Source organism: Phyllostomus discolor, chromosome 13, assembly GCF_004126475.2.
Source record: "Phyllostomus discolor isolate MPI-MPIP mPhyDis1 chromosome 13, mPhyDis1.pri.v3, whole genome shotgun sequence".
NCBI classification, from domain to species: Eukaryota; Metazoa; Chordata; class Mammalia; order Chiroptera; family Phyllostomidae; genus Phyllostomus; species Phyllostomus discolor.
In genome coordinates this window covers 38229525-38255851 of record NC_040915.2, presented here as the reverse complement: position 1 = coordinate 38255851, position 26327 = coordinate 38229525, and the positions used below count along the sequence as shown (strand labels likewise).

General features: G+C 56.0%; 1 protein-coding gene across 1 annotated transcript in view; it reads left to right on the top strand.

Moving 5' to 3' along the window:
• Nucleotides 1-16481: 16481 nt before the first annotated feature.
• CYTH3 (cytohesin 3) overlaps nucleotides 16482-26327 on the top strand; it is a 44593-nt gene continuing 34747 nt past the window's right edge. Inside the window, exon 1 of the mRNA XM_036014283.1 lies at nucleotides 16482-16934. Within this exon, the coding sequence (XP_035870176.1) occupies nucleotides 16901-16934 (34 nt within the window). The 5' untranslated portion in view covers nucleotides 16482-16900. The remainder of the gene's footprint in view (nucleotides 16935-26327) is intronic.

The following is a 26327-nucleotide window of genomic DNA, read 5'->3' as shown; positions in this document are numbered from 1 at the left end:
GGGGACCGTCGCTCCCTGGACGGGGCCGCAGGGCCCCTCAGTCCTCATGCGTCATTCTCTCCGGAGGAACTGTGTCCGAGAAGCGGCTCGATCGAAGGTGAGCCGCCTTCGTGTGTCACCTGAGAGGCGTGTGACTGGCCACACAGACGTCAGCCTGAGGGGGTTGTCGGGCGGGGAATCAGAAGCTGCCGTTTTGCTGGATAGCTGAGGTGATTTTTTGGTGAACAGCCTGGTCAGGCTTGGACTTACTTGTTCCAGAAGCAAGAAGTTCAAGACCCGAGCCTTGACTGTGCATCACCTTCTCCGTCTGTCCTGGCCCGCCCCGACCCGCCTGGGAAAGAAGAGCCAGAATGTGATACTCTCGGGGCATCGGATAGTGTGGACACAGAAAGGTTCTTGGGAACTATGTAAATGCCTGTCTCTGAAAAATCCCATGAAGAGCCTGGGAAGTCCAGATGGAAAGCTAAAAAAAAAAGTATAATTTTTGGAGTTAGTAACTGAATTGCATATGGAGAAATTAAGTGTAATTTAGTTTATGGCCACGATTGCAGAGCGGCTCCCGGCGGGTCAGCAACCCGGAGCACGGCCCGGGCGGGGGGCTTGGGGGGACAGCTCGGGCCGTGAGCAGACCCAGGCGCTCAGGGTCCCTCGTAACAACCGCCTGCCCTCGGGACTCGCGGACCCGGCGTCACCCCAGAATTTGCCTCGTAAGTATCGGCCAGCAGAACGAGTAACACCTGGGACGTGAGACGGGGCAGCTGCTGTTTGGCAGATACGTTTGAGAGGCCAGTGGTCTTCAGAGGCTGTTTTTTTTCTTTAAAGATTTATTTATTTATTTTTAGAGAGGGAAGGGAGGGAGAAAGAGAGAGAGAGAGAGAGAGAGAAACATGAATGTGTGGTTGCTGGGGGCCATGGCCTGCAACCCTAGCATGTGCCCTGGCTGGGAATCGAACCTGCGACACTTTGGTTCGTAGCCCACGTTCAATCTACTGAGCTACGCCAGCCAGGGCCAGAGGCTGTTTTTACCTGATCCTTTGGACCACGAGGGTCCCCTCGGTGTCACGTGAAGTCGTGGCTGTCTCAGGACTTGAGTGCCGTGTGTGGCCAAGATCGCTCCAAAAAATGGAGTCAAATTACACAATAAACTGAACACATGAAAAAGGCCTTCTCAAAGAAAATGGAAGTGACGACTCTTAAAAATGCCTTTTGTCGCCCTGACCAGGGGCCTCGGTTGGGTGGAGCATTGTCCTGTGCACCACAAGGCCGCAGGTTCAATCCCCGGTGACGGCGTGGGCCAGAGGCAACCAATGGACGTTTCTCTCTCTCTACCTCCCCCTTCCTCTTGCCCTAAAGTCAATAACCATGTCCTCGGGTGGGGGTTTAAAAAATAATAATGAACGCTCAAAATAAAAATTAAATAAAAATGCCCTTTGTCTTCTGACTGTGCGATGTTGCCTGGAGCCCGGCCCCTGGCCACGGTCATTTCTTAGACTTGAGGTCTCCTGTGGAAAAGCCCAAAATTCTTCTGTTGAAAGGCACTTCCTCCTGCTATTTTATCACCTTCCTGGTTTTGTCTAATCTCGCCCCGATTGCAGTCATATTTCTTGGTCTTTTTCATGAGCATATTAAAGCTTCCAACCCGGAGTCTTTGTTCTGCCGCCTTGACCTTCCGTGCGGCCCGGGACATACTTTGGGACTCTCACAAAGAAGAATGTTTTGCTTGAAATAAGCTGATGTCTTTAAACCTACTTTGTCATGTTCATCTTCTAAAATGTTCCTGCATTCTGATGAGGTAGTCTATTTAGAGAGTATTTTGTTTTAATTAAGCCCATCCTAAGAGACGTGGTTTTTGCCAAGAATGTGCTTTCTGCCTTACAAACCAGTTATATTTATAGCATTCATAAACCAAGTTATTAGCCAAGGCAGAATTTTAGCCGCACAGTGCACTGTATCTTCTATGTTTGTGGGGCACTAAGGAGAGTTGCGGGGCCCTGGCCGGGCCCCTGGTTGGGGCGCTGTCCCGATGCGCCCAGGTTGTGGGTTCGATCCCAGGCAGGGCACGTGCAGGAGGCCACCCATGAAGGCATCGATGAGTGGGACAGCGCGTCAATGTTGCTCTCTCAAGGAAGAAAAAAATGTTTTATTTTTATTTATTTTTTAAAAGATTTTATTTATTTATTTTCAGAGAGGGAAGGAAGGGAGAGAGAGAGAGAGAGAGAGAGAGAGAGAGAGAGAGAGAGAGAAACACCAATGTGCGGTTGCTGGGGGTCATGGCCTACAACCCAGGCATGTACCCTGGCTGGGAATCGAACCTGCGACACTTTGGTTCCCAGCCCGCACTCAATCCACTGAGCTATGCCAGCCAGGGCGGAAGAAAAAAAATGCTTTAATAAATAAGTAAATAAAAGCAAAAACATATAAGCCAAAAGAAAATAAGGGGCTAACCGTGATGACAAGTCAAGACGCCGGGAATGCACACGGACTTTATTCTCAGTCGTCTTTGTTTCTGAGACGGTGGGTGGTTCCGCTGTGTTCTAGAACAACTGCTCGCCTGTGAAAAGAGTGCAGAGGGCGTGCGTGTCGCCGTGTCTGGGGGCACGGGTGGGCTCCGTTCTCCGTGCGCCCCTGCTCTCGCTGCCGAGAAAAGCTCCCGGGGAAACTCCCGTTCTTTCTTCGTTCAGGGAGGTTGCGTTTAAAAAGTCATGTATAAGCCCTGGCTGGCGGGCGTAGCTCAGTGGATTGAGCGCGGGCTGTGAACCAAAGTGTCGCAGGTTCGATTCCCAGTCAGGGCACATGCCTGGGTTGCAGGCCACGGCCCCCAGCAACCACACACTGGTGTTTCTCTCTCTCTCTCTCTTTCTCCCTTCCTTCCCTCTCTAAAAATAAATAAATAAAATATTTTTTAAAAAGTCACATATATCTTTTCCTGAATGTTACAATCAACATCCATCCACCCAACGGAACATAGAGAAAATATAGAAAATTAGAGACAGGAAAATCAGAGTCATCTGTAGATCTCTTATCGAAAGGCAGTTCATATTACTATTTTGTTGTATTTTGTTGGTAATATTTTATTTTCTTTTATTATTTTATATTTTTTAAAGATTTTATTTATTTATTTTTAGAGAGGGGAAGGGAGGGAGAAAGAGAGAGGGAGAGAGAGAAACATCAATGTGTGGTTGCCTCTCACATGCCTGCAACCCAGGCATGTGCCCTGACTGGGAATCGAACCTGCGATGCTTTGGTTTGCAGCCCGCGCTCAATCCACTGAGCTACGCCAGCCAGGGCTCTTATTTTTTTTTTTTAAAGATTTTATTTTATTTTTAGTGAGAGGGGCAGGGAGAGAGAAAGAGAGGGAGAGAAACAACAATGTGTGGTTGCCTCTCACACGCCTCTCACTGGGGACCCGGCTTTCAACCCAGGCATGTGCTCCGACCGGGAATGGAACTGACGACCTTTTGGTTCGCAAGTTGACGCTCAAGCCACCGAGCTCCACCAGCCAGGGCTGTCAGTAATATGTTATACATGACCTTTCTCCTTATGTGGGTAGGGTCATCTCATATATGTAATTTTTTATCCTACATTTTTCTTGTGGTGAAGTCTATATGACATAAAATCTACCATTTCAACCGTGTTTAAGGGTCTGGTGCAGCGGCACTTGGCACGCTCACCCCGCCAGGCAGCCGTCCCCACCGCCAGCTCTGGAGCCCCCGCATCCTCTGCGTCGGAGACTCCGTCCCCATGGCACACGCACTCCCCGCCCCGCCCTCTGCCCTGGGAGCCTCTGTGCTCCCTCCCGGCTCCACGAACTTGTTATTTCACAAGTGCTTTTCCGTGTGATTAAGGCCATTTTAGGGCTGGATAATTCTCCGTCGTGTGGGTCTGTGTCGTGATTTATGGAACCCCCACTGTTGGGTGTCTAGGCTTTTCCTGCTTTCCTGCTCCGGATCAGGCTTTCATTAGCATCTGGGACGTCGAACAGCACCTGCGCGTCCGTGAGCTGCAGGGAAAGTTCCTGGCGGGGGGGGGGGGGGGGGGGGGCGGGGCGGAGTTCCCGGGCGAAAGGGCGTGAAGGTCTCAAAGGCTTTCGAAAGACACGGTGGGTGGATTTGCCCTTCTGGAGGGTGTTGCCCACTCACAGCCCAGGCGTCTGCGCCCTGAGACGGCGCGGGTACACCTCTTGCTCCTTCGTCCTCTTCCTCTTTTTGCTGGTCACCTGCTGGCGAGGGTGAGCTTCTTCCTCCATTGGTCCCTAACCGCTTCTCTCTCGCGAGGTGCCCGTGTGCGTTGGGCTTAGGACCTCGGGGACAGTGACAGCGGAACGTGTGTGAAGGGGCATCCACTCTCACAGGTAACTCCACGGGGGCGCTGGCCCGTGGGGCGTGCTGTCGAGTGTCGGTTGTGTGTATTGCTTGCGTCCTCCACGCCAGATTCCAAATTTCATGTAGGATTCTTCTGCTTTCTAATGAATTTATTTACATGTATAAATCCTTACCCGAGGACATGCTTATGGATTCCAGAGAGGGGGGAAGGGAGAGAGAGGGAGAGAAACATCGATTGGTTGCTTCTTGCACACACCCTGACCGAGACAAACCCGCAACCTAGGTGTGCGCCCTGACCAGGAATTGAACCCACGACCTTTTGGTCTATGGGAGGATGCTCCAACCCACTGAGCCACACTGGCCAGGGCTCTAACAGATTTCTGGGCTGCCTTCCTCATGTGTTGGTGAGTGAGACAGAAAGGGGTCTCCCAAAGGAGCCAGGGTGGGGTGGGGGGTCGGGGTAGGGGCGGTTCCTAATCCCTGTGACCGTGGGTGGCAGCGAATCCCCTCTCTGCCCACCCCCGCCCCCGCCGGGGCTCGCCTGGCTCCAAGACCCGCAGGGATAATGACACACTCTTCCCGTCTCAGGCGGCGGGAGCGCTGGTAATGAAAGGGCTTGGGTCTCAGCAGGCGCGCAGCCCGCCAGGCCGAGCTCCAGCCCAGCGATCCCGTCTCCGATAGCAGTGCCGGCAGAACTTAACGAGAGAGTAGAACTTGTTCCTCCTGCTTGTGAGTCGGCCCTCCAGCGGGCAGCGGTCCGTCCGAACAGCGAGACCACCGATCTTACTGACCCGAGGAGGTCAGCGGGCCCCCTGGCCCTGCCCGCCGGCACTAACCCGTTCACGGCAGCCAGGGGGTCTTTGAGAGATGGCCGCACAGACACCGGTCAGTTTTTTTTCCCCACCGTAGCTCATGCGTGCCGGGCACATGATGCAGCGGCCTGCGGTCCTCAGCACAACCCTGAAAGGCAGGCGGCTGCAGTGACCGCCTTCACGCTGTGCGCAGGCTGGGGACCACGCACCTTTCCGGCCGAGGTGAAGTTCATGCAGCATGACCTTAGTCCTCTTCCGATGACACCTTAGTGGCATTTAGTGTATTCCCAGTGTCGTGCCACCTCCCCTGCTGTCTAGTCCCAAGACATTTTCATCACCTTCTTTTCAAGAAGACACCCTGTTGCCCACACCCAGTGGCTCCTCATCCCTCGCTCCCGCCGGCATCTGGCAGCCGGCAACCTGCATCCATTTCTGCAGGTTTGTCTGTTCTGAGCGTGTCACACGGGTGGACTCGTGTGATGTGGGGTCTGAGTGTGTCACACGGATGGAATCACAGATGGACTCGTACACTGTGGGACCTTTCGTGTCTGGATGGGTCTCAAGGCCCATCCATGTGGCATGTATGTATCAGTACTTTTTATGGCTGAAAAACAGTCCCTTATATACATCAGTATCTATGAACACATGGCACATGTAACAACATTATATAACACACATATAATTATGCGTATAAGGTATAGTATGTTAACACATTATATGTATATACTACAGTTTATACATTAAACTGTTTATCAACTCATGTACCGATGGACATTTGGACTGTCCGTCTTTTCGCTGTTGTGAATAATGCTGCTACGAACATTTGTGCAGAAGTATTTGCTTCAATACCTGTCTTTTATTCTTGGGGGGGTCCCGTGTGTCTAGGAGTGGGTCGACTTTTTGAGGGCTTGTCCCACGGCTTCCCGCCGTGGCTGCACTAGCCCAGTGCCCCCGTCCTCCCGTGGGGACCGCGTCTGAAACTGAGGGGCCCCCTCACAGCGTGTCATCCGTCGTTGGCTCCGGTAACCTTTGCTGCTAGTCCACGTGACGGGGTGTTGGCTGGCGAGCAGCCACTGTGACCGGGTAGTGACCTTCAGCTCTGCCCGTGGGAAAGCCCGCACACCCTGAAGCACCACTGGCAGGGACCTGGGAGGGAGCAGAGCCCGGGTGTCACTCCTCTGGTCTCTGCCTGAACGTGTCCTGCGGCTGGGTGCCCACGGGCGTGTCACTGGGCCGTCAGGTCAGTGGGCAGCTGTCCGCTCTGTCTGGGGCCGGCGTCCGTCTCTTTGGACACGCAGGCCCACCGGGGGCTCCTCGGGGGCCGGGCGGCCGGGGCAGCACCTTGAGGACAGGCTTGACCCGGGAAAGAAGCATGGAGAGCAGCTCCCAGCACAGGAAAAGGTCCCGGCAACGTGTCCCAACCCAGCCCTGTGCCCAGGGGCCTTGTCCGGGGTCTCAGGCGGAATCTGAGACCCTGAAGGAGTCTCACCCTGCCCCCCCCCCACGCCGCCTCCTTCTGCCGCGTCGTCTGTCCGTTCCCAACATCCGGCGGCGTTTCCCGGCCGCGAGCCCCAGCCCCTTCCTTACTCCTCGTCTTGGGTTTCCTAGGAGACGCTTTTCCATCCTCCAGGACAGGCAAACGCAACGTCTATAATTAAACGTGTCTGTTAGTAAGTCCCACACGCTAGTGAACAACTCCTGTCGAGGCGCATGGGGCGCAGCGGGAGGGGGCAGCACGTGCCTCCAAGTTCCCAGAAAGTCACACCGACCTCGGGGCGCCCGGGACAAAGCCCTCCGGTGGCCCAGCGCCGGCCGCGCCCTCACCGCAGAACTTCTCCTCGTGTCCTGATACCCCACTTCTGGCTCCCGAGGGAGGACACTGGGGGTTCAGCTCAGAAGTAAGCCAGCTCCTCGGGGCCGCCGCGGCCCGGGGACGAGGGCAATGAGTAAAGGCACGGGCAGCCGTCAGACGGCCTTGCAGCTGATGCTGTGACTTCCTCCTCTACCGGGTTTTCTGTAAGACGCAGAGCAGGACTGTTTGGGAGCTGGTTCCTTGTCTTCCATGTGTTTTTCCTTCCGTCCTGCGGCTCATCCGAGGGCCAGGTGTTTATGGCCCAGGTGCAAAGCAGCTGTGGAAATGGTGCAAGGTGAGCTTAGGGAAGTGGCTAAGAACGTTCACTAGACCGTGCCGCGTGGGCCACTTTCTGGGAACTAACCTTCGGTGGTTTCATGGGCAGGCCCCCCCTGCCTGAGACCCCTGGCTCTGGGGCGGGCCCCTGGAAGGCAGGTTTATGCCGACGCGTCTTGAGAACTAACCACCGGTCTGCTCCCCGGCCGGCCCGGCCGCAGGGTCCGCCGGCCTTGGTGTGTGTCCGGCTGCGGGGATTCGGGCGGGGCCAGCGAGCAGAGGGCTTTCTGGGAAACCACCTTCCCTGCCTCTCCCCTCTTTCCATATTCTGGTCGTTAATTATTCATCTTTCCTTTTAATTCCCAGTCCTCTGGCTGCTTTTTTTTTTTTTTTCCTTTGGACCAGGCCAAAGCACACTTTGCTTTTTTTTTTTAAATATTCCCTTTCGTCCCCATCACAGAATCCCTCCAGGCCGAAGCTCCTTCTCAGAAACCTGGCAATTAGCAGAGGAAGCTGGTGCTCCCTAACACTTCGCTCGGAGCTCCGTCATCAATAATTAACCCGACGTGGCGCTCAGAACACAAATGGATGCGGTGCCACGGGCGGGGGTGCTGCGTGGGAGCCTTCTCCCCTGGGTTTTCAGCCCATTCACAAAATCCGGGAAGCGGAGAGGGGCCGGTCCATTAGCAGGAGCGCGCGGCCCGCTCTGGAACACTTAGAGCGGAAACCGCAGCGGAGCCGCCGTTCTCAGGCACTTACACTTGGGCTTGGCTCGGGGAGCCTGGTCTGAGGCCCAGGACAGGATTTTTCTCCCACCAGCATCTCACGGGCCCCCCCGAAGGCTGCAGCTGGCCTCCCTGGGGGTTGGTGTGGAGCTCCTGCCAGGTGAGCCTCCTCCTGGGGGATCACAGTTGCAGGTGGAGAGTGGGGGGCTGTGGTCGCCGCGACTCAGGGTCAGTCCTGGCCGAACAGGGAGGGCGAAGAGGTGGCTGGTGCGGCGTCTCTCCCTTGTCTTTGCTCTTCTTCTTCCTCCCCTCCCCTCCCCTCCCCTCCCCTCCCCTCCCCTCCCCTCCCCTCCCCTCCTCTCCCTCCCCTCCCCACTTCCTCCCTTTCTAACTGGGGGGAAATTCACAGAACATCAAATCGAGCGGTCTAGTCACAGAAGGACAGATTATTGTCGGGTTCTGCTTATACCAGGCCCTCGGAGGGGTCAAGTTCATAGAGAGAGAAAGTAGGAGGGCGGCTGCTAGGGCCTGGGGGAGGGGAAGGGTTGGTGTTTAACGGGGACAGAGTTTCTGTTTGGGGACACACCCCGAACTGTAGACTCCAGAAAGTGTGTAAGATGGTACATTAAGATTTTATGTATATGCGACCACAACCTACACAGTTTAAAAAGCTAACCATTCGGAAGCACGTAGTTCGTCGGCATTCGGCACATTCACAGTGAAGTGCAGCCACCACCTTGAACCAAACATTCTCTTCTCCTCCAAGGGAGCTCACTCCTGGTAAGGAGTCGCCACCCCCCCGCCCCCGCCCCACCCCGGTAACCACCAGCCTGCTCTGTCTCCAGGACTTTGACTCACTCCAGGTACTTCGTACAGACAGAGTCGTGCCGTCCGTGGGGACTGAGCCTGGCTTCTTTCAGGGTCTTGTGGTTGGGGGGTGGTCACCGTGGCACGTGTCAGGGCCTTGAACCTTTTCACGGCCCAGTAACATTCCACAGGCGGAATCCGCCCCCATTTCCGCATCCACTCGCCGGCTGACACTCGGGAGACGTCTCCGCCTCCGGCTGCTGTGGCTTGTGCTGCCATGAACACGTGTGTGCACGGGTTTGTCCGGGCACGCCTGCTGGGGTTTCGGGGTTGCTTTTTTCCGCTGTTTTTTTTTTTCTCTCCTTGTCCAAAAGGCTCGGAGCTGCCCCTCCTCACCTGTGGCCAAGCTGGTCCTGCTGTGACCTCCTGCAGCCCGTGGGAAGAGCCAGCGCCTCTTGCAGAACCTGCTGGGTGACATGTCTCAGGAGGTCACAGCATTCAGGGGCCACCCAGCAATTAGGAAGCTGCCTTGTCATGCTCCGCGGGGAGGGTGCCCAGGGACGCGGGCGGGTGGTTCCGTCCGTCACTGGTTTTCTAGAAGCGCCACGGGAGGGAAGTCACAGCCTGCGAGCCTGCGAGGGACACGTGTGCCCGGGAATGCATCTCCGAGTCACCTCCCAGCGAGCCGCGCTTTAAGCCCCTGGAATCCCGCCGCGCCTCGGCTTTAGTGCGGGCAGACGTGTGGGACACCGGGACGCCGAGAGGGAAGGGGGGACGCTGCCGACGAAATTCCGCCCCAGCGTGGCTCCCCTAACGACCCGCCACACCAGGGGGGGTCCTGGGGGTGACCAGACACGTGGGCGTGGTTCCGGCAAAGGGACAGGCGCGGTGGGCTTTGAGGCGGGGGCAGCGTTGGAAATGACCAGCCACGGGGTCCCTCGACCCTCAGACCCCCCCCAGCCCTCCTCACGTGGGCAGGCGAAACCCCGTCACGTGACAGGAACCAGTGGAACGCGTGGGGCCCGGTGGCGTGCAGCACGCTCGCAGCGGCGTGCGCCCGTGACCTCCGTCTGGTTCCCCAGCGTGTGCGTCGCCCTGAAAGGGGACCCCGAGCCCACTCCCCCAGCCCAAACCCTTTGCCCGGAGTCATTTGAAGATCCAGTCGTCCGTGGGAAGCTGGCCCCGGGTCGCCACGTAGGCCGCGTCGTGGGAGGGGCTCTGCGCGGCCCAATCAGAACGAAGTGGGTGGAGGGACTCGACATTCGGATGAGCCCGGCTGCAGGCTGGGGCTCCCCGGGCTTGTGCCACCCACCCCAGGGGTAACCGGGACGTTTTCCACATTTTTATCAGAGGCTGGACGGCATCGAAACACAGGGACAACGGCAGCAGGATGGTGGCCGGCCCCCCACCTCTACGTGTGTGGTCCCAGGCAAGTTCACTGTTGTCTGAGCCTCAGCCCCCGAGTCTCTAAGGGGGGCTAAGGATACCTGACCGGGAGCTGGGCGGGCTCCAGGGCAGCTGTGAGGACACTCAGTGCTGAGGCTGGCACACAGTAGGTGCTCAAAGGTAGTTACTGTCCATTGTACCTGTTCTAGGATGCAGGTGGCATGGCGACACTGGTGTCGGTGTCGTTGTCGGAGGCGCTGGGAAGACCCAAACCCCCGGCTGCCCCTTCTTGCCCTGAGTCCGGGAGAGACAAGTGGATGGAAAGGCAGAGAAGGAAGGAGAGACACTGGAGGAGTCTGCCTCCAAACCCAGGGGAAGCCAGCGGACTTCGAAGCCTTTTAAGAAACTCGGGGGCTGTGTCCCCCGACTTCCCTGTTCTGTGGGGCGTCTCCCGGCCAAGGTCCGGAGGGTCTCGCTGCTTCTCTCCTCTGGACTCGGAGGCCGCGGAGGAGGGCCGCACAGGCCGTGACGCAGCGCCCCGCCAGGGCTCTGCCGGGCCAGCGGGCGCCCTCGGGGAGAACCTGCCTCAGCAGCGAGCTGTGTGACCCTGCAAGAATGCGTTCTGGGTTTGCTGGCCTCCCAGCTCTTCTGCACACGGAAGAATGCGGCCTGTCCCGGGGCGTGTCTCTGTTTTCCTCGTGTGGGAGACCTTCTCCTGCGAGCAAGTGGGGCCTGGTGTCCCGGGGATGGGGCAGGCTTCCCTTCCTCCCGGCAACCTGAGCAAGACTCCTTGCGACAGACTCAAGACCAGCATGCCGGTTTCCCGGAGCCATGGAGACAGATTACCACGACCTGGGCGGCTGAGAAAACCCGTGACATTTCTTTTCTCTCGGCGGCTCCTCGGAGGCCGGAGGTCGGAAGCCAGGGTGGCAGCAGGGCCGCCTACGCGCTCTCCCGGTGCGGGGAGGCTCCTGGCAGCCCTGGGCTGCCCTTGGCCAGCACGCACCCCACCGGCCTCTGCCGCCTCCTTCCCGTGGCTGCCTGCCCTGTGGGTGTCCTCCCCTCTTCTTATCGGGACACCGGTCCTTGGACTTAGGGCCCACCCTGGTTCAGCGCAACCCCATGTCAACTAACTGTTCTGCAAAGACGCTTCTTCCAAATGCAGTCCCCTTCTGTGCGTCCGCCTGCTGCTCCTTTTGGGGTCTGGCCGTGTTCGGCTCGTCTACCATGTGCCTGCACTTTCGCTGTACCTGGCGGGACGAATAGGGCACAGTGCACCCATTCTGTCTTTCCGGAACCGGAAGTCTGTCTAAACAACATGATTGTTAATAGCAACGCTGATCCGGAAGTTGGGGATTGGCCCTGTTTGTCGTTCAGGGAGGGGAAGGGAGGCTGAGCTGTGGTTAAAAATGTTAACAATGTTACCGTGTCCACAAAGAGAGATCGGGCGCCGTGATCGGAAGGCGTACATTCATGGCATGTTTTTATTCCAATGAATGAGGGTCCTCAGCGGCCTGTTTACATATTGGAAACCTCAGTGATAAACTTGGGCAGTGTTTATTCAAGGCTAGAAACACACTGACCAAACAGCGGATCTCTGACATTCGAATGTATGTGACCACTCTGTACCAGCGGAGAAGCATTTGAGCAGGGAGTGCACACCTACCCCCTTCCCTTCCGTTTCTTCCCGAGCGAGAAAGGGCGCCCTGCCAGCTGCAGGGGCTGTGGTGGGGGGCTGCTGGGCTGCGGGAGTCCCTCTGGGTGCCGAGGTCCGGTATGTCCGTGGAGAGGTCATTGGCTGCTGGCTCCAATGCTCATCACTGGCTGCGGTGGAATCCCTGGGGGCCCGCCTGGTGGGGGTGCTAGGAAACAGGTTGTGGAATCAATAAAGTAGCATCAAAGGAGGGGCACAGAGCCCCCCGATTCCCTTTCGGAAATGCACACGCGTGTGACTGTGGCCCCAAGAGCTCAGTTCCTTAGAGGGCTGACGAGGGATGGGACGTGGACAAATCCCTCAGCCGAGGGCGCGGGGCGCGGCACGTTCCAGAAGACACAGAGGAAGAGACAGCAGCTAGCACGTGGCGGTGACCACGGGCAGCCTCTCTGGGGTCCAGTTTTGCCTCCCAGCCTGTCGCAGGGAGCCGGTCTGGCTCGTGCATGAGGGAGGAGCTTCCCAGTTCTGCGCATAACCATGGCGAGCATGGATTGAGCGCCTACTGTGTGCCCCACCCTGTGTGTGGAAGACGGCCTCCAGTTCCCGTTCTCAGGGTCCCTGTGCGGGGGAGAGCTGTCGGTTCCATTCCAGAGGCGGAAACTGGGGCCCGGAGAGGTGCCGTCACTGGCCCGTGGTCACACAGTCAGGACACGGAAGAGCCTGTGTTCCCCATCCAGTGACCAGTGCTGGCGGGCTGCGGTGCTCCCAGGCTGGGACCTAGCGGCCTTCCCCGGTGACACGTGGCCCCATGACACAGGCAGTGCGTGAGCTGAACTCGTGGCTGACCTTCGCCGTCCTGCCAGTTGGCTGCAGAGTCACGTTGGCCGGGACATGGCTGGACCCTCTGGGCCGCACGGTGCTCTGTGAGGATGCTGTGCTGTCACTTGGTCGCTGACGGGGGCACACTTTCTGTTCCGAGGGCCGTGGCCCCAGACAGATGTCCTGCGTCCTCATGGTGATCATTTTCACCATCTTTCTTTGTAACCACCCGACCAGGGGCACGCTCCGCGCCCCTAGCTGGGATCGCCTGGCGCCCCGGAGCTGCACGCTGCAGGCTCAGGCCAGCGTCCGAAGGGGATGTGTTCCAGTGGGACAAAAAAATCATTTTTGTTTTGTCTTTGGTAGACCAGGGTCATACTACAAAAATGAAGACCTAGATAAAAATAACACAGTTTTTTATTACCATAGAAGACTCCCTGTGTGTGAACAACTCTTAATACTGGGTATAAATGCTCGAGTGGGTATAATGCTTTTCTCCTGAAGGCAAATAGCTTGAAAGGGTGGCCAGATTATTTTTTCCAAGTTTACCACCCTACCCTTGGCCTCCTTTGACCTCCTTTGTTCTTGCAGACCTGAACGTTACTGATCCATCTCAAAGGAGTTCAGCTGCCCCTGGTCATGGGAGTCCAGAGCACTGCTGTCAGTTGCGTGGCTTCCGGGGTGGGGGCTGGGGGAGAACGAGAGCGAGGTGGACTGCGCGGAAGGGCGGGGAAGGGGCGGGGGACACTGGGAAGGACGTCACGTCTGGGCCTTTTAGAATCTAACGTGGATGCGATCTGACACTTGGAGCCCCGCTGCTCGCCTGGGCAGAGCGGAGAATGCTGATCCGCACCAGAGCCTCTCTCCCCCAACGAGATGTTTTCTGTGCTAGACGAAATTAGATTTCGGAAAACACTGCTTTCCTCTCGTGCCCCTGAGCCAACCGTGCGCTGGCCGCTGGGCGCGCCTTCCCGGTCTGGACCAGTCCCCTGAGCAGATGTAACGGATTAGCCAGCGTTCCCATCTGCTAACGGTCGCTGCTGCCTCTGTACTTCCCGACCGTGTCGGAGGAGACTGGATCTGCTCGGGGCAGGGTCTGGAGGCCGCTGGAGGTCAGGCAGCCTGGGCAGCCCCTTCCTGGCCCAGCATGCCGAAACCACCCCGAGGCAGGGTTTTGACCCTTGTGACCTTAGCACTGGCAACAGACACTTCCATCCGATTTCACACTTCCACCTGGAAGGCAGAGAGGAAGGTAAAAAGGCAGCCCTCTGACCTTCCCAGGATGCCGTGCACATGCTTGGTTTTCTAAAAACTATGTCTGCAACGGCCAAAGGGCTGCTGAATGGGTTTTGACATGTTTTTAAGATGGCTCCTTCTTCCGCCGGCCCTGTTCCTTCGGCAGCACTAACAAATACCGTTGCTTCCTCCCCTAGTTTAATGGGGCCAGGCCCTGCGGCGGGGCCGGAGACAGAATAAATACAGGCCACAGTCTTGGCCTGGAGGAGTTTCAGGGCCGCAAAGCCGGTACACAGGAAACAGCAAATACCACGAGAGAGTCTAAAAGTAGGGCCGGACGTAAACTTCTCGATTAAACAAGCATTTGTGTCATTATTTGCTTCGTGGCTGCTTGTCTTCTAGGCCAAAGGTCTCTTAAGGAGGGGAAGGAATCTTTATCTTTTTCATTGTCACGTTCCCAGCACCTGGGACAGGTGCCCAACTCTTCGCGCTAACCGAATGGTTGTTAACAAGGGTTTAATACAGGGCGTCTGGGGGCAAGGTCTCCTGCATAAATTGTCTTCCTGAAAAAAATCACTCCCAAAGTTTTCAGCATCTGAGTCAGCCCCCTCCGAAGCCGGACGTACAGTGAGTGCCTGTCTTGGTAGTTAAGTAGGGTTCTTGGTGTTGCTGTGTTGAAGGGCCACCTGAGTGTGAGCAGGTTAGGTAACTGTCTCAGTGGGATTTTTATTTTATTTTTTTAAAGGATATTTTTTTTTTAAAGACTTTATTTATTTATTTTTAGGGAGGGAAAGCGGAGAGGGGGGAGAGAGAGAGAGAGAGACAGACAGACAGACAGACAGACATCAATGTGCGGTTGCTGGGGGTTATGGCCTGCAACCCAGGAATGTACCCTGGCTGGGAATCGAACCTGGGACACTTTGGTTCCCAGCCCGAGCTCAATCCACTGAGCTACGCCAGCCAGGTAAAGGATATTTTTTAAAGATTTTATGTATTTATTTTTAGAGAGGGAAGGGAGAGAGAGAGAGAGAGAGAGGGAGAGAAACATCAATGTGCGGTTGCTGGGGGCCATGGCCTGCAACCCAGGCATGTGCCCTGACTCAGTGGGACTTTTAGAGATACAGGAAAACAGCTCTTTTTTAAAAAAACATATCAAAAATTTTCCATTAGATATGAATGCATTTGAATAGTGAGGGTTTTGAAGTCTTCCAGTTTCTCCTTTCACGTGCGGAAGTGACACCCTAAGGCCCGCCCTCCCAACATTCTTCTCAGGCTTCGCTGAAGCGGAGGCCCAGGGAAGGCTGTGGGAATCAGCCAGTATCGTGTCTGCAAATGGCAGGGCAGGGCTGGGCTGGGCTGGGTTCCGACGGAGGTGAGCTCAGGCGGCGGTCAGAGCAGCACTTCCCGGATTCAGACTTGGAGAGGAGCACCCGTGGACCCCCTTCCAGGGAGCCCTAAGGAATGAGGAGTTGACACCGAAAAGCAGTTAGGGTATCCGAGCCCCCACATGTCACACGACCAAGCTCCGCCCCGCCTGGGGCGCTCACTTCGGTTGAAGAGCGCCCTGCCCAATACGCCAGGGTTTCGGCGAGTTCCAAGCAGGCTGTCGTGTCTTCTCAGTAACCGCGGTGTTATCTCCCAGATAACCACGTGTACGGGGACCAGCTCAGGAAGCCAACATCTCCCAGCCCCATCTCCCGGTGCCCAGACCCGTTTTCAGTTGCAGACGCGTCCCACGAGCTGCCAGACGTCTTATCTGCAGACTCGTCACAGGAGCTGCCAAACGTCTTATCTGCGCCCAGAAGTGTGCCCCGTGACTCGAGAGGCCCCCAGAATGTGGGCGTGTCATTCTCAAGATTCTTAGGAGATTGAATTCTCTGGACTCACACCACACAACCTTGAACAAAAAGGTGGACACTGTCCGCTTGGATGAAGGACAGCAGAAGGATCCTTCCCTTCAATCGGCCATTTGTAAACATAAAACAGCTGCTGGAAAATTATATTAGAGATAAATTATCTCCTCCCTTACAATGTTTCCTTTTCTTTAATGCAATTTAGTTCAAGCAAAAAGAGCAGAAAGGCTGGGGAGGGGAGGTGGTGGAGGGGGTGATATTCAATGCTTGGGAGGAGTTACTGGAAGCAGGCAGTGGAGTGAGAAAGGGGGTTCACAGAAGACCTGGAGCACAGGGGCAGGCTGAGGCCTTCTGCCCAGGAGGCCCGTGCCAAGGACCCCGGCTGTGCCCACGGGAAATTGCATTCAGACCTCCTTCTGCATCATAAATCCAGGGCAGCTGGCAGCTTCCCAAGGGAGCCTGGATGGAAACCGCGAGGGCATCCGAGGCCGCGCTGGCCAAGGCCTGCAGAGCCCGCAGAGGGTGGGCCCCAGGTGTGCCGGATTGGGACCTCGTGATGACGTTCGTCTCTAGGACCTAACACTTTGTTAATTTTAAAGCGCACGCACGCCTCGCCAGGGAGGGAGCGCCTCCATTACATATCAGGGAGCCGAAAGGCTGCGATCACTCTGACATTTCTCGGAGCCCAAGGGGAAGGCCCGAGTCTGGAAGACGCGCGTGTCTCGCTCTTTTTCCTGAGTGCACGTGCGAGGAGGAGCCCTCACCGCCGGGTTTGGTGGTGGAGTGGGCACCCCGCGTGCCGACCCCTCGCTGTCGCCAGGCTGCTCCAAGGAGGGGGCCGGGCAGGTGTCCACGTGCGTGCGTTCCGCACTCGAGGGTCGCGTCTCAGCCCCGCAGGGTCCCGACCGCCGGGTCAGGGCGTGGCCGCGCGGTATCGAGCCCCGCCCACCGCGCCCCGGGGGCGGGGCCGGCGCGTCACGTGACGGCGGCGGAGAGCGCAAGCGCCCCGCCCGGCGGGAGGAGGCCCGGGCCGCGACCCGGCCCGCGCGCGCTGCTGGAGCCGCCCGGCCGCCAGCGCTTCCTGCACCCGCAGCGCCCCTCGCCCGCGGCCCCTCGCCCGCCGGCCCCGGGCTCGCCGGCAGCGGGAGCGGCCTCAAGATGGACGAAGACGGCGGCGGCGAGGGCGGCGGCGGTGAGTGTCGGAGGTGTGGCTGGCCGGGCTGGCGGCCTGGGGCGGGGCGCGCGGGCGCGCGGGGCGGGAGCCAGGGTCGGGGGTCCCGGTGCGCCTGAGGAGACGGGGTCCGGGCAGCTCCGGCGCCGGCTGGCGACCGCCGAGACCCGCGGGGCCCCGGGACCGAGGCCGGGGTCCGAGGGCCCCGGGGAGGGGCCGGCGGGGTTGTTGCCGAGCCGGCTGGGGCCACCCCGAGTCTCGGGCCAGGCTCGGGGGTCCCTCTCCTGGAGCGGGGCACCTCGAGGGCGACCGTCCCCGCCTCTAGCCCCCACGCGCGTCCACGCCCTCCAGAGCCCAACCGCTGGAGGACCCTCGGCGCCTTGCTCGGGTGGTGGGAAGTGGGGGGCCCACGGCGGATGGGAGGGGAAAGTTTTGAGTTGGGGATCCTCGGGGTCCGGCAGGGGCGGATGCGGGGGGGGGGGGGGTTGGCAGTCGTGCCCGTCTGCTTGGCGTTGGGTCCGAAGTGGTCGGTGGGGTCTCTCCAATGAGGAGGGCGCAGCTTGAGCGCACGCATTTTATGAAACAGAAAACGTGACCGATTTAGCGAAAAATAAGTCAAGAGCCGCCCGCCCTCCCGGAGCGGAGACCCCAGGACCGGCTGCCTGCCTGACGCCCAGCGCCCTGTCTCGGGCAGCGTCGCGTTTGTTGGCAATTCTTCAGTGGAATGCCCACTTCTGCTGTGTTAGGCTGCGAGTTGCGCCTTTAAGCCGAAGAACGTGCCAGGGTACGGAGTGAGGTCGTGCGTTTGGGAAGCAGAAGGGTTAACCCCCCCAATTTCACAGGCAGACCCGAAGTTCAAGATCCCTCAGCTTTGACTAAAGACCTTTTTGCCGACCGACCGAATCGTCGGAACGCTTTGGAACAAGGGAGCGTTTTGGAAAAACTCTTTAATTACAGGCTGCGGGCGCAGCCGTCTGCCTGCGCGTATCAGCAGCCTGGAAAGGCTTCTGGATGGGGTGGTTCCTCCGGGCGCCTTGGAGACCCGGAGCGCGGCGCAGGTGGGGCTGTGTGCGCCGGTCGGCGACGGCCACGCGGCCCCGAGGCCCGCCGGTGGGCAGCAGCCGCGGCGTTTGGCGTGGAGCTCGCTTGTCACAGTGGGAGCTGGCGCTCGCACGGTGGCACCGAGTGGGCGTGTTGTTTGTGCAAGAAAGTGCGGTGGCGAGGAGCCCAGTGTGGCGAACCCTCCTACGGCTCGGCGGCTTGTCCGCGGCTGTGGTGGGTTCAGTCAGTGCCGGGCTCCCTGCCTCCTCGCGACCTGGGGCGCAGAGCAGAAGGGGCCGAGCCCACGGTGATACAGGGCCCGGCAGAAGTAACGCCCGCCGGAGTGCGGTCGCTAGGGTCATCATCCGGGTGTGGTGATCTAGTTTTAATGTGAACATTTGACCTGAAATGCCATAGGGTGTGCTTGACTGTAATATTCTTAATGTTGCAGAGTCACATGGGTACGATTTTGTAATAAACAAGGGGCGTTATTTGTGCTGGGCTCTGTATTTATGCGTTTTAGACCTTTGAGTCAAAGTAGCCAGCTGGCTTGCAATATTTTTTGGGGGGGGCGGGGAATATGTTATGAATGACTTTTAGTTCTGTTTATGCCTTTTTTTGGTGAAGGCTGACAAACTATTTTTTTATTTTTCAATAACAGTTGGCATTCAGCATTTTATTAGTTTCAGGTGCACGGCATTGTGGTTAGACAATTACATAATTTAGAGTGATCCCCTGATAATTTGGGCCCCCACCTGGTGCCATACACGGTTCTTGCAGTATTATAGACGCTCCACCAGCCGTTTTGTTTGGGGGGGTGTTTCTGACTCTGAGTAAAGAAATGTAGAAGGCTGAAAGGTAAAAGTAGGCTTAAAGATTAAAAAAAAAAAAAAGGGAAGCCGGTGTGGCCCAGCAGTTTATAGATCTCGAGTACTATAACAAAAGATGGTATTAAGTATCCAAAGTCTTCAGGCTTTCTTTGGGCAGTTAATATCTCTTCTGGGAATACAGTCTTGAAATTCGAAAAGAGATTTCATGCGTGAAGATGTGCATTACCCTATAATAGCAGAAAATTGGAAACAGCAGTGCCTGATGGGGGACCGGGGAGGTAAATCATGGGAAGGTTATTGGAGGCATTGTTTTCCAGACATTAAAAACGAGCTGTTTATACATCATGCTCTAAACAGTGTCCAAACTGGTGACACTGTGTTTCATTTTCTTTGTTTTTGTGTGTTCTCTAAGTTTCTGGAGTGATGTGTGTTACTTTCAAATTTGAACAACAACAAAAAAAACCACGTAAAAATTTTACCCTGAAGTAGGAAAAAGGTATGGTTATTTTAATGTGTGATTTAATTCACCTCACTGGACAGTCAATAATGAACGGATTTATTGATTGTCTGCTGAGATACCCAGCAGCTGGGTAGGTGCGGGAAGGCCGTGTTTAACCTTTATTGATGGGGTTTATTAAGATCTTTCTTCCTTGCATTATGGAAGACACTTAAAAATACGTTCAGCCACCTTAGAATAAGTATATTTTTGAATAAGTAAAAATCTTAGGGTTTTGAAATGCCATCATGTAGTGATTATTATATGCTTGGTGTGCTTGTAGTTCACTCATAATTACCGGAGGTTTTGAAGTTCGCATACCTCTTTACATTTCTTTAGTTATTGCTACCATTCGTATTTCAAAATAAACTGCTTTGCCTAAAAATTCATGTTTTTAAAAATAAAGTTCAGCCCTTGGAAACACATTGAAGTCACTGGCCAGGCAGTTGAGGGGTATGTTTCGGAGGGTGGCCCCGCACTCTCCTTGGGGAAGTTGGTTTCGGCTTGTTTACAAGATCAGAAAGACAATCTGCTCAAAGGGTCAGGGACAGGCGTGAGAGGTAATTTAGGAGCTCTTTTTGCTAACGTGTCGGTTGCATTAAGAAGACTTGAGAACGATTTCTCCTTGCCGTTTTTACAATTTAATATTCATCGAGGGTATTATTCTTTCAATGCAAGATAAGGCGAAAGGGGAGGGCGACGGGAATGGCTGGGAGGCGGTGCTGAGGAGGAAGTCGGGGGGGACGAGATTACAAGAGCACATTGTTACTTACAATGTGTGCCGCGGCTCGAAGGCCGTTAAGGTATGGTTCATTCCTCCGGGGCTTTGTTGCCATTCGGTTTCTGTAAAACAGTCCTCCAGGTGTGTGTCTGCTTGGCAGGTGACTGGCCAGGTTGGCTCTCCGCCACGCCACCGTGTGAGTGCTGTGTGTGGGAATCTGCCTGGTTGATGTTCCTGGACCAATGGGTCACCGCGGGCATGTGAAGGGAGTAACTTTGCTGGCTTTCCTCCCCCCGCCCCCCCCATGTCACCCTCCCGCCTCCCCAACCCAGGCGATGGAGATGAGGATTAAGTCTGTGTTTCCCGTGAAAAGATGCTCCGCCTCACTCAATAAAATAAATACAAATTACTGCAAGGTGGGGATCCCGGGTTTCACCTGCCAGGCAGGCAATAACCCCCACGTTGGAAACCATCTGTTGGTGATGGGAGTGTAAATGAGTCACAGCTCTTAAAGGGGCAGCGCCAGCTTGGTGTCCTTGTTGGCTCAGATCCATGGCTTGCCCTTCCCCTGCGGAGGGACGCACCCAGCAGGCCCTCGGGTCCGCCGGCGTGGGGTGGATTTGGCCAGTGGGAGCCTCCACGGGAGACTGGGTGGCAGGGGGAAGGGCAGGAGCCAGGGGCTCTGTCCTCTGGGTCTGCCTCAGTGGCGCTGCTGGGTCTCCTTTTGGCCCCCGAGCTTTGGAAATAGCAGCTCCTCCCTTTGACCCTGCAGCTCGGGGGTGGCAGCCCAGCTCGCTGTTGCTGTTGCGTGGGTTGTCTTTACCACTTCCTGTTGGACTTCTCAGCGTTTCCATCATGCATGCAGCCAAGACCTCGCTTGGAATTCCCTCTGCTCCAGCTCCCGAGAGGAGTTCTGTTTCTCTGGGTGGATCCCGCGTAAATACAGGGGCACTGGGCGGCAGCAGCTTTTAAAAGTCACAAGCGTGTAAATCCTTTGACCCAGCAGCACCAGTTCTAGGAACTTAACCCGCGAGGATATCCATGCAGGTGTGCGGTGCCGTGGGCACGAGATTATTCACTGCTTTGTCTGTCATGGTGAGAAATGGAAAATACCCCGAACGCCCCTCAGCTGGAGACCCGGCAGACCGCTCTCGTCTGCCCAGGTGGTGAGTCCGGCTGCGAGGGTGGAGGAAGGGACCAGGAGGCCCTTTGCGCGCTGGTGTGTTTAGAAAGCTCTCCAGAGTGTTGACCGAGGTACAGGAGCGAAGTGCAGGAAAATGTGCAGTGTGTGCTGCCGTTTCTCTGTAAAGGACGTGCGTGCCGGTGCCTGCAGGCTCGCGGGAAGGCCGAACGAGGAAGTGCGGGCGAGGGCGACCGTTGGCAGGGGGTGGGGACCAACCGGGCAGGTGGGGAGTGCGGCGCAGGGAGACTTGCTGCCGTATGCCTGCATGTGTCAGTGTTTTCTGAAATGGAAACAAGTCAAAAAGTCGGGCTTCACTTTCTTTGGCTTTGCTTTTTCCAAAATGGGCAAACGGTTTCACAGGACAGTAGTGTGCTGGTAAGAAAACGCCCCTTTTGAGAGAATCTTTATCTATTAAAAATAACACGATTGATCTAAAATGTAGAAAGGTATAAAAGACATCGCCTGGGCATGGGGAGTGAATAACCACTGTTCTTTCGAGCGTTTAACAGGTGGCCTGGTAGGTGCTCTTGGAGTGTGCTTAGAATGCATTTTTTTTTAAAGATTTTGTTTATTTAGGGAGGGAAGGGAGAGACACACACACACACACACACACACATCAATGTGCGGTTGCTGGGAGCCGTGGCCTGCAACCCAGGCATATGCCCTGACTGGGAATTGAACCTGCGATGCTTTGGTTTGCAGCCCGCGCTCAATCCACTGAGCTACACCGGCCAGGGCAGAATGCATTCTTTTCTAAGGTATTTATTTACTCAGCAAGGATGGACCACCTCTTTACCGAATGCCAGGTCCCGTGCCTGGCACAAGGGTGAATTGCGAATACGGCACGGGAATATCCTGTGTTTGGGGAGCTTTTGTTTAGGTGGGAGACACAGAAGGAAACCAGGTATGTAAAGTAATGGTGAATCATGCAAAACCCATTGAAGGACATCTGTGGGCGGAGGGGAAGAGTGGGCGAGGGTGGGCGGGGCGTGGGGCAGGGGAAGTGTGGGCACTGCCAGGTGGCCAGGAAAGGCCCCTTGGAGGGCAGATGTCAGATGCAGCCGAAAGGGGTGTGGTGGGCTGGGGGGAGGGACAGGCGCTGGGCTGGGAGGGGCGGAGTGTGTCCCAGGGCTGAAGGCTGCTCTGTGCAGCCTGAGCTGAGAATGCCGCAGGTGGGGAGGGAGGCCCCGGGTGGGGAGGGAGGCCCGGGCCGTATCCGGTGGTTCTAGTGAGTGAGCAGTTCACGTTTGGTTCTGAGTAAGGGAGGGTCTTCAACGGGAAAGTGACATTTGATTTACCTTTCAATAATTGTAGCTAATATTTACATAATGCTCTCCAGTGTTGGGCTGTGCCCTGTGTGCTTTACATATTTTAAACTGTTTCCTCTTCAAAGTAACCCTAGTGTGTACTTAATATTATCACTATTTACAGTTGCAAATGGGAAATGGAGGCATAGGGAAGCTAAGTAACTTGCTTCAAACTTTTTTTTTTAAGATTTTATTTATTTATTTTTAGAGAGGGAAGGGAGATAGAGAGAAACATCAATGTGCGGTTGCTGGGGGTTATAGCCTGCAACCCAGGCATGTACCCTGGCTGGGAATCGAACCTGGGACACTTTGGTTCCCAGCCCGCGCTCAGTCCACTGAGCTACACCAGCCAGACTTGCTTCAAACTTTACAGGTCGTAGGTGGTGGAGCCGAGATTCGAACCCACGCATGTGGGCTCCCAAGGCCATATTCTTAACCGCTGCACACCCTGCCTTTTTAAGAAGAGTGTTCCTGGCTACTGAGTGGAACAGGGATGGGAGGAGGGGGAGGAGGGCACGTGGGGACACCAACGAGGAAGTCGGTGGGGGGTTCGGGTGAGAGTTACAGACTCTGCTGACTTCTTGGGACCCGCGTAGGGCTGTTTGCCTTGTTCCATGTCGGACTTCCGTGTTGGTTACACATTGTTACAAACTATAAGGTGAACTCCTGCGGCGCCTCCTTTTGCAGCAGCAGCCATGTGAAAGTTTGTCTCCAGTGCATCCCTGGAATCTGGATTCTGGACTATCCGTCTGCTTTCGGTTTCCCTGGACACCGACAGATTGCCTCCTTCCCGAGAGCAGCCCCAGCATTCTCGGCACTCGTCTCCCGGATGAGAAATGTGGCATTGTCCTAATCTGCATTGCTCTGCAAGTGATGAGGTGTATTTTCGGAGACTCCTAGGGACCCAGCAGCTTGGAGGTTAGAGGTGAAGGAGCTGTAGAAATCTAAGAAGACTTCTAAGTGTCTGGCCATGTGGTTACGTGGGAGAGGCTCCGCTTGATGCTTGGGAGGTGGGGCCAGGAGGCAATCATTCAGACGGCCATTTTTTTAAATTTATTTTTTTTTGGTCAAACATGTCATTATTTTGCCCTCACACTTGAAGGGTATTTTTGCTGGGTATACAATTGTAGATTACCAAGTCCATTTCTTGCGGTGCTGTGACCTGTCATTTATTTTTGCTGGGTATACAGTTGTAGATTGCCAAGTCCATTTCTTGCGGTGCTGTGACCTGTCATTTCTTTGCTTTCTGGCCTCCGCTGTGTCCGTGGAGAGAGCAGCCCTGTGTCTCGTTGCTCTTCTGAGGGTGTTGCGTCTGTGGCTGCTTTGAGGAGTTTTGCCTTGGCCTTTGGTTTTCAGTTGCATTGCTGTGCTGTGTCCCGATGAGGTTTTTCTTTGAGTCTGTCCTGCTTGGGATTGGTGGGGGTGGTTCTTCTTGCTGGTGCCGTGGCAGGACTCGATCTCACTCACGTGAGGCTTGGCGCGTTCTTGGGCATTATCCTCATTCGTTACCTTGGGCGTGTTCCTCATCTCGTCTCCTTCCTGGGCTCTGCCTTTCTGTCACATTCTGTGCATCTCTGAGGCTCCCTCCCGCGTCTCTCTGATCCTTACTCCGTGCGTTGCCTTCCGACCTGTATTCCGGTGCGGTGACTCCTCCTCCAGCTCTGTCGAGTCTGCAAGTAGATCTGCTGGTGGCGCTTTTCATTTCAGTTATTGTCTTTTTCTGTTTTCTTGATTCTTTTTTTTTTTTTAAATCCCTTCTGAGGATACGCTTATTGACTTTAGAGAGAGGGAGCAAGAGAGGGAGGGAAACATCCATGTGGGAAAACTCGATGGGTTGCCTCTTGTACGTGTCCCAATGTGAGACTGAACCCACAACCCAGGCATGTGCCCTGGCCGGAAGTCGAACCCACAACCCTTCATTTGTGGGACGGCACTTCGGCCCACGGAGCCCCACTGGCCGGGGCGATTCCCTTTTTCTCAGATTCCAGCTTTCTGCTGGAATGTTTCCTCTTGTCAACTAGTTCGGTAGACTGACCACAGTTGCTGTAAAGTCTGCGTCTGGTATGCGCACACCCTGGGAGTGTATCCTGTTGCCCTCACACCCCCGGTTTTCCGTCACTGCCTCTAGGTTGCTGTCAAGCTGTAACTCAGGTGCACGCAGTGCGTGGGAACAGTCGTGGTGAGAATTTGAGACCCGGGCCGTCTCCCCCCAGAGAGGCTCCTGGCAGGCCGTTCGGGCAGGGAAACACCGCTTTTAGATTGTGGGGATTGGTTTACCCCTCTCCCAGGGTCTAGCTCTCCGGTGGTCCTAGCCGAAAGCCGGGGCGTTCCTGGGGTCTCTTCCACTTGGCAGCCCCTCAACTCTGGATTTGTGTCCCCCAGCCCCCTCGGGGGTTCTGCTGGAGGTTCAGCGGGCCTTCTCGGATTCTCGCCCACTCGTTTCTGCTTAGCTTCTTGACCTCCCAGCTTCTGCTGTGAACCGGCAAATGCGCCAGGGAGAAAAGTGGCTCCGATTACGGGGCGAGCCTCTCTGGGATCCCGGCCTCCTAAGTCCCCTCTGCCTCGGAGGTAGCTCTCTGGTGCCTCCAGACCCTCCTCGCTTCTCATTTGTTCAGCTTTTTAGGTTGTTCTTGGCAGGAGGACCGCTCCGTCTGCAACAAACGCACCTGCTTTTCCTAGGAGCGGACTCACAGGAGTCGTTTCGGTATCGAAGGTGGGGCCCGTGTGGGAGCGCTCGGTCCCCTGCAGCCAGGAGGAGGCCGCTGCTGTGTGTGCGGCTCCCACCTGGAAGGCCAGTCTGGGGAGGGGACGCACGTTGGGAAGGCGGTAATTCCTGGGGGTGGGGAGACGAGACGCTGAGGGGGGAGAGCTGAGAGCCAGGGGCAACACCCCAGGACGGAGGACAGTCCAGGGAGGAGGCAGAGAAACAGCCGCCGGTCAGCCAGGGTGGCCTGGCCGTGTGCGTGGTCCCTCGGCCGAGCAGGGAGGAGGTGCGTTTGGAGAAGAGAGAGTGGCCCTTGAGGGGTGGTCGCAGGTGAGGATGGAGAGTGTCCCCTGGGTGTGGGAGCCCCGGTCGGTCACAGGCAGAGAGTGAGCTGGGCTGGAGGGGGCTGAGGAGCTCGTGGGGGAGGGTGCTCCTGGCTGAACAAGACACTTGGGCCATGGCCTCTCCCTGGTAGTCCGTTGTGAGATTGGGGGGCCGAGGAAGCCAGAGTGGTGGGGACTTGGGGGGACTTGGGGGGAAGAGGAACTGGCCGTTTTTCAGTAAATTGTCTTGGAGGAGGACCAGCCCTTCACATCAGGGGCGTCGGGATAGGAACACTGTTCGCACGCACACACTCCGTATAAACGACTCCAGGACGGAGAGCTTCGTTTTAAGAAGTTATTGGCAGAGTCTTCAGGAAGCAGGTTTATCAATTTCTAATCCGGGACTATTGAAACTTTTGAGGAAAAGTGGGAAAAAAAAGTTTCATCCAAGTTTCCTAAAAGCTGCTTAAAATATAATAAATATTTTGGAGTTGGGGGGAAATAGTAAGTCATTTCAATGAGAGTGGAAAGTTCATGAATCTGCCTCCTGGTTTTTGAAGTTCAACTCATATAAACGTTTTATAAGTGACATCAGTGCCCCAACTGACAGGACGGAAGAGACGGGAGATTCTGTAGGGCCTTACACGTTGGAGACGCTTCAGCCGGCATTTATAGTGTGTGTGTGTGTGTGTGTGTATGTGTGTGTATCTTTCGGCATCATGTAAATATTAGCAAAGGCCCACCTGAGTCAACTCAGTGGGCTGACAAGATTTTGTCACTCCCTGTTGCAGAGCAAATTGACTTTGCGC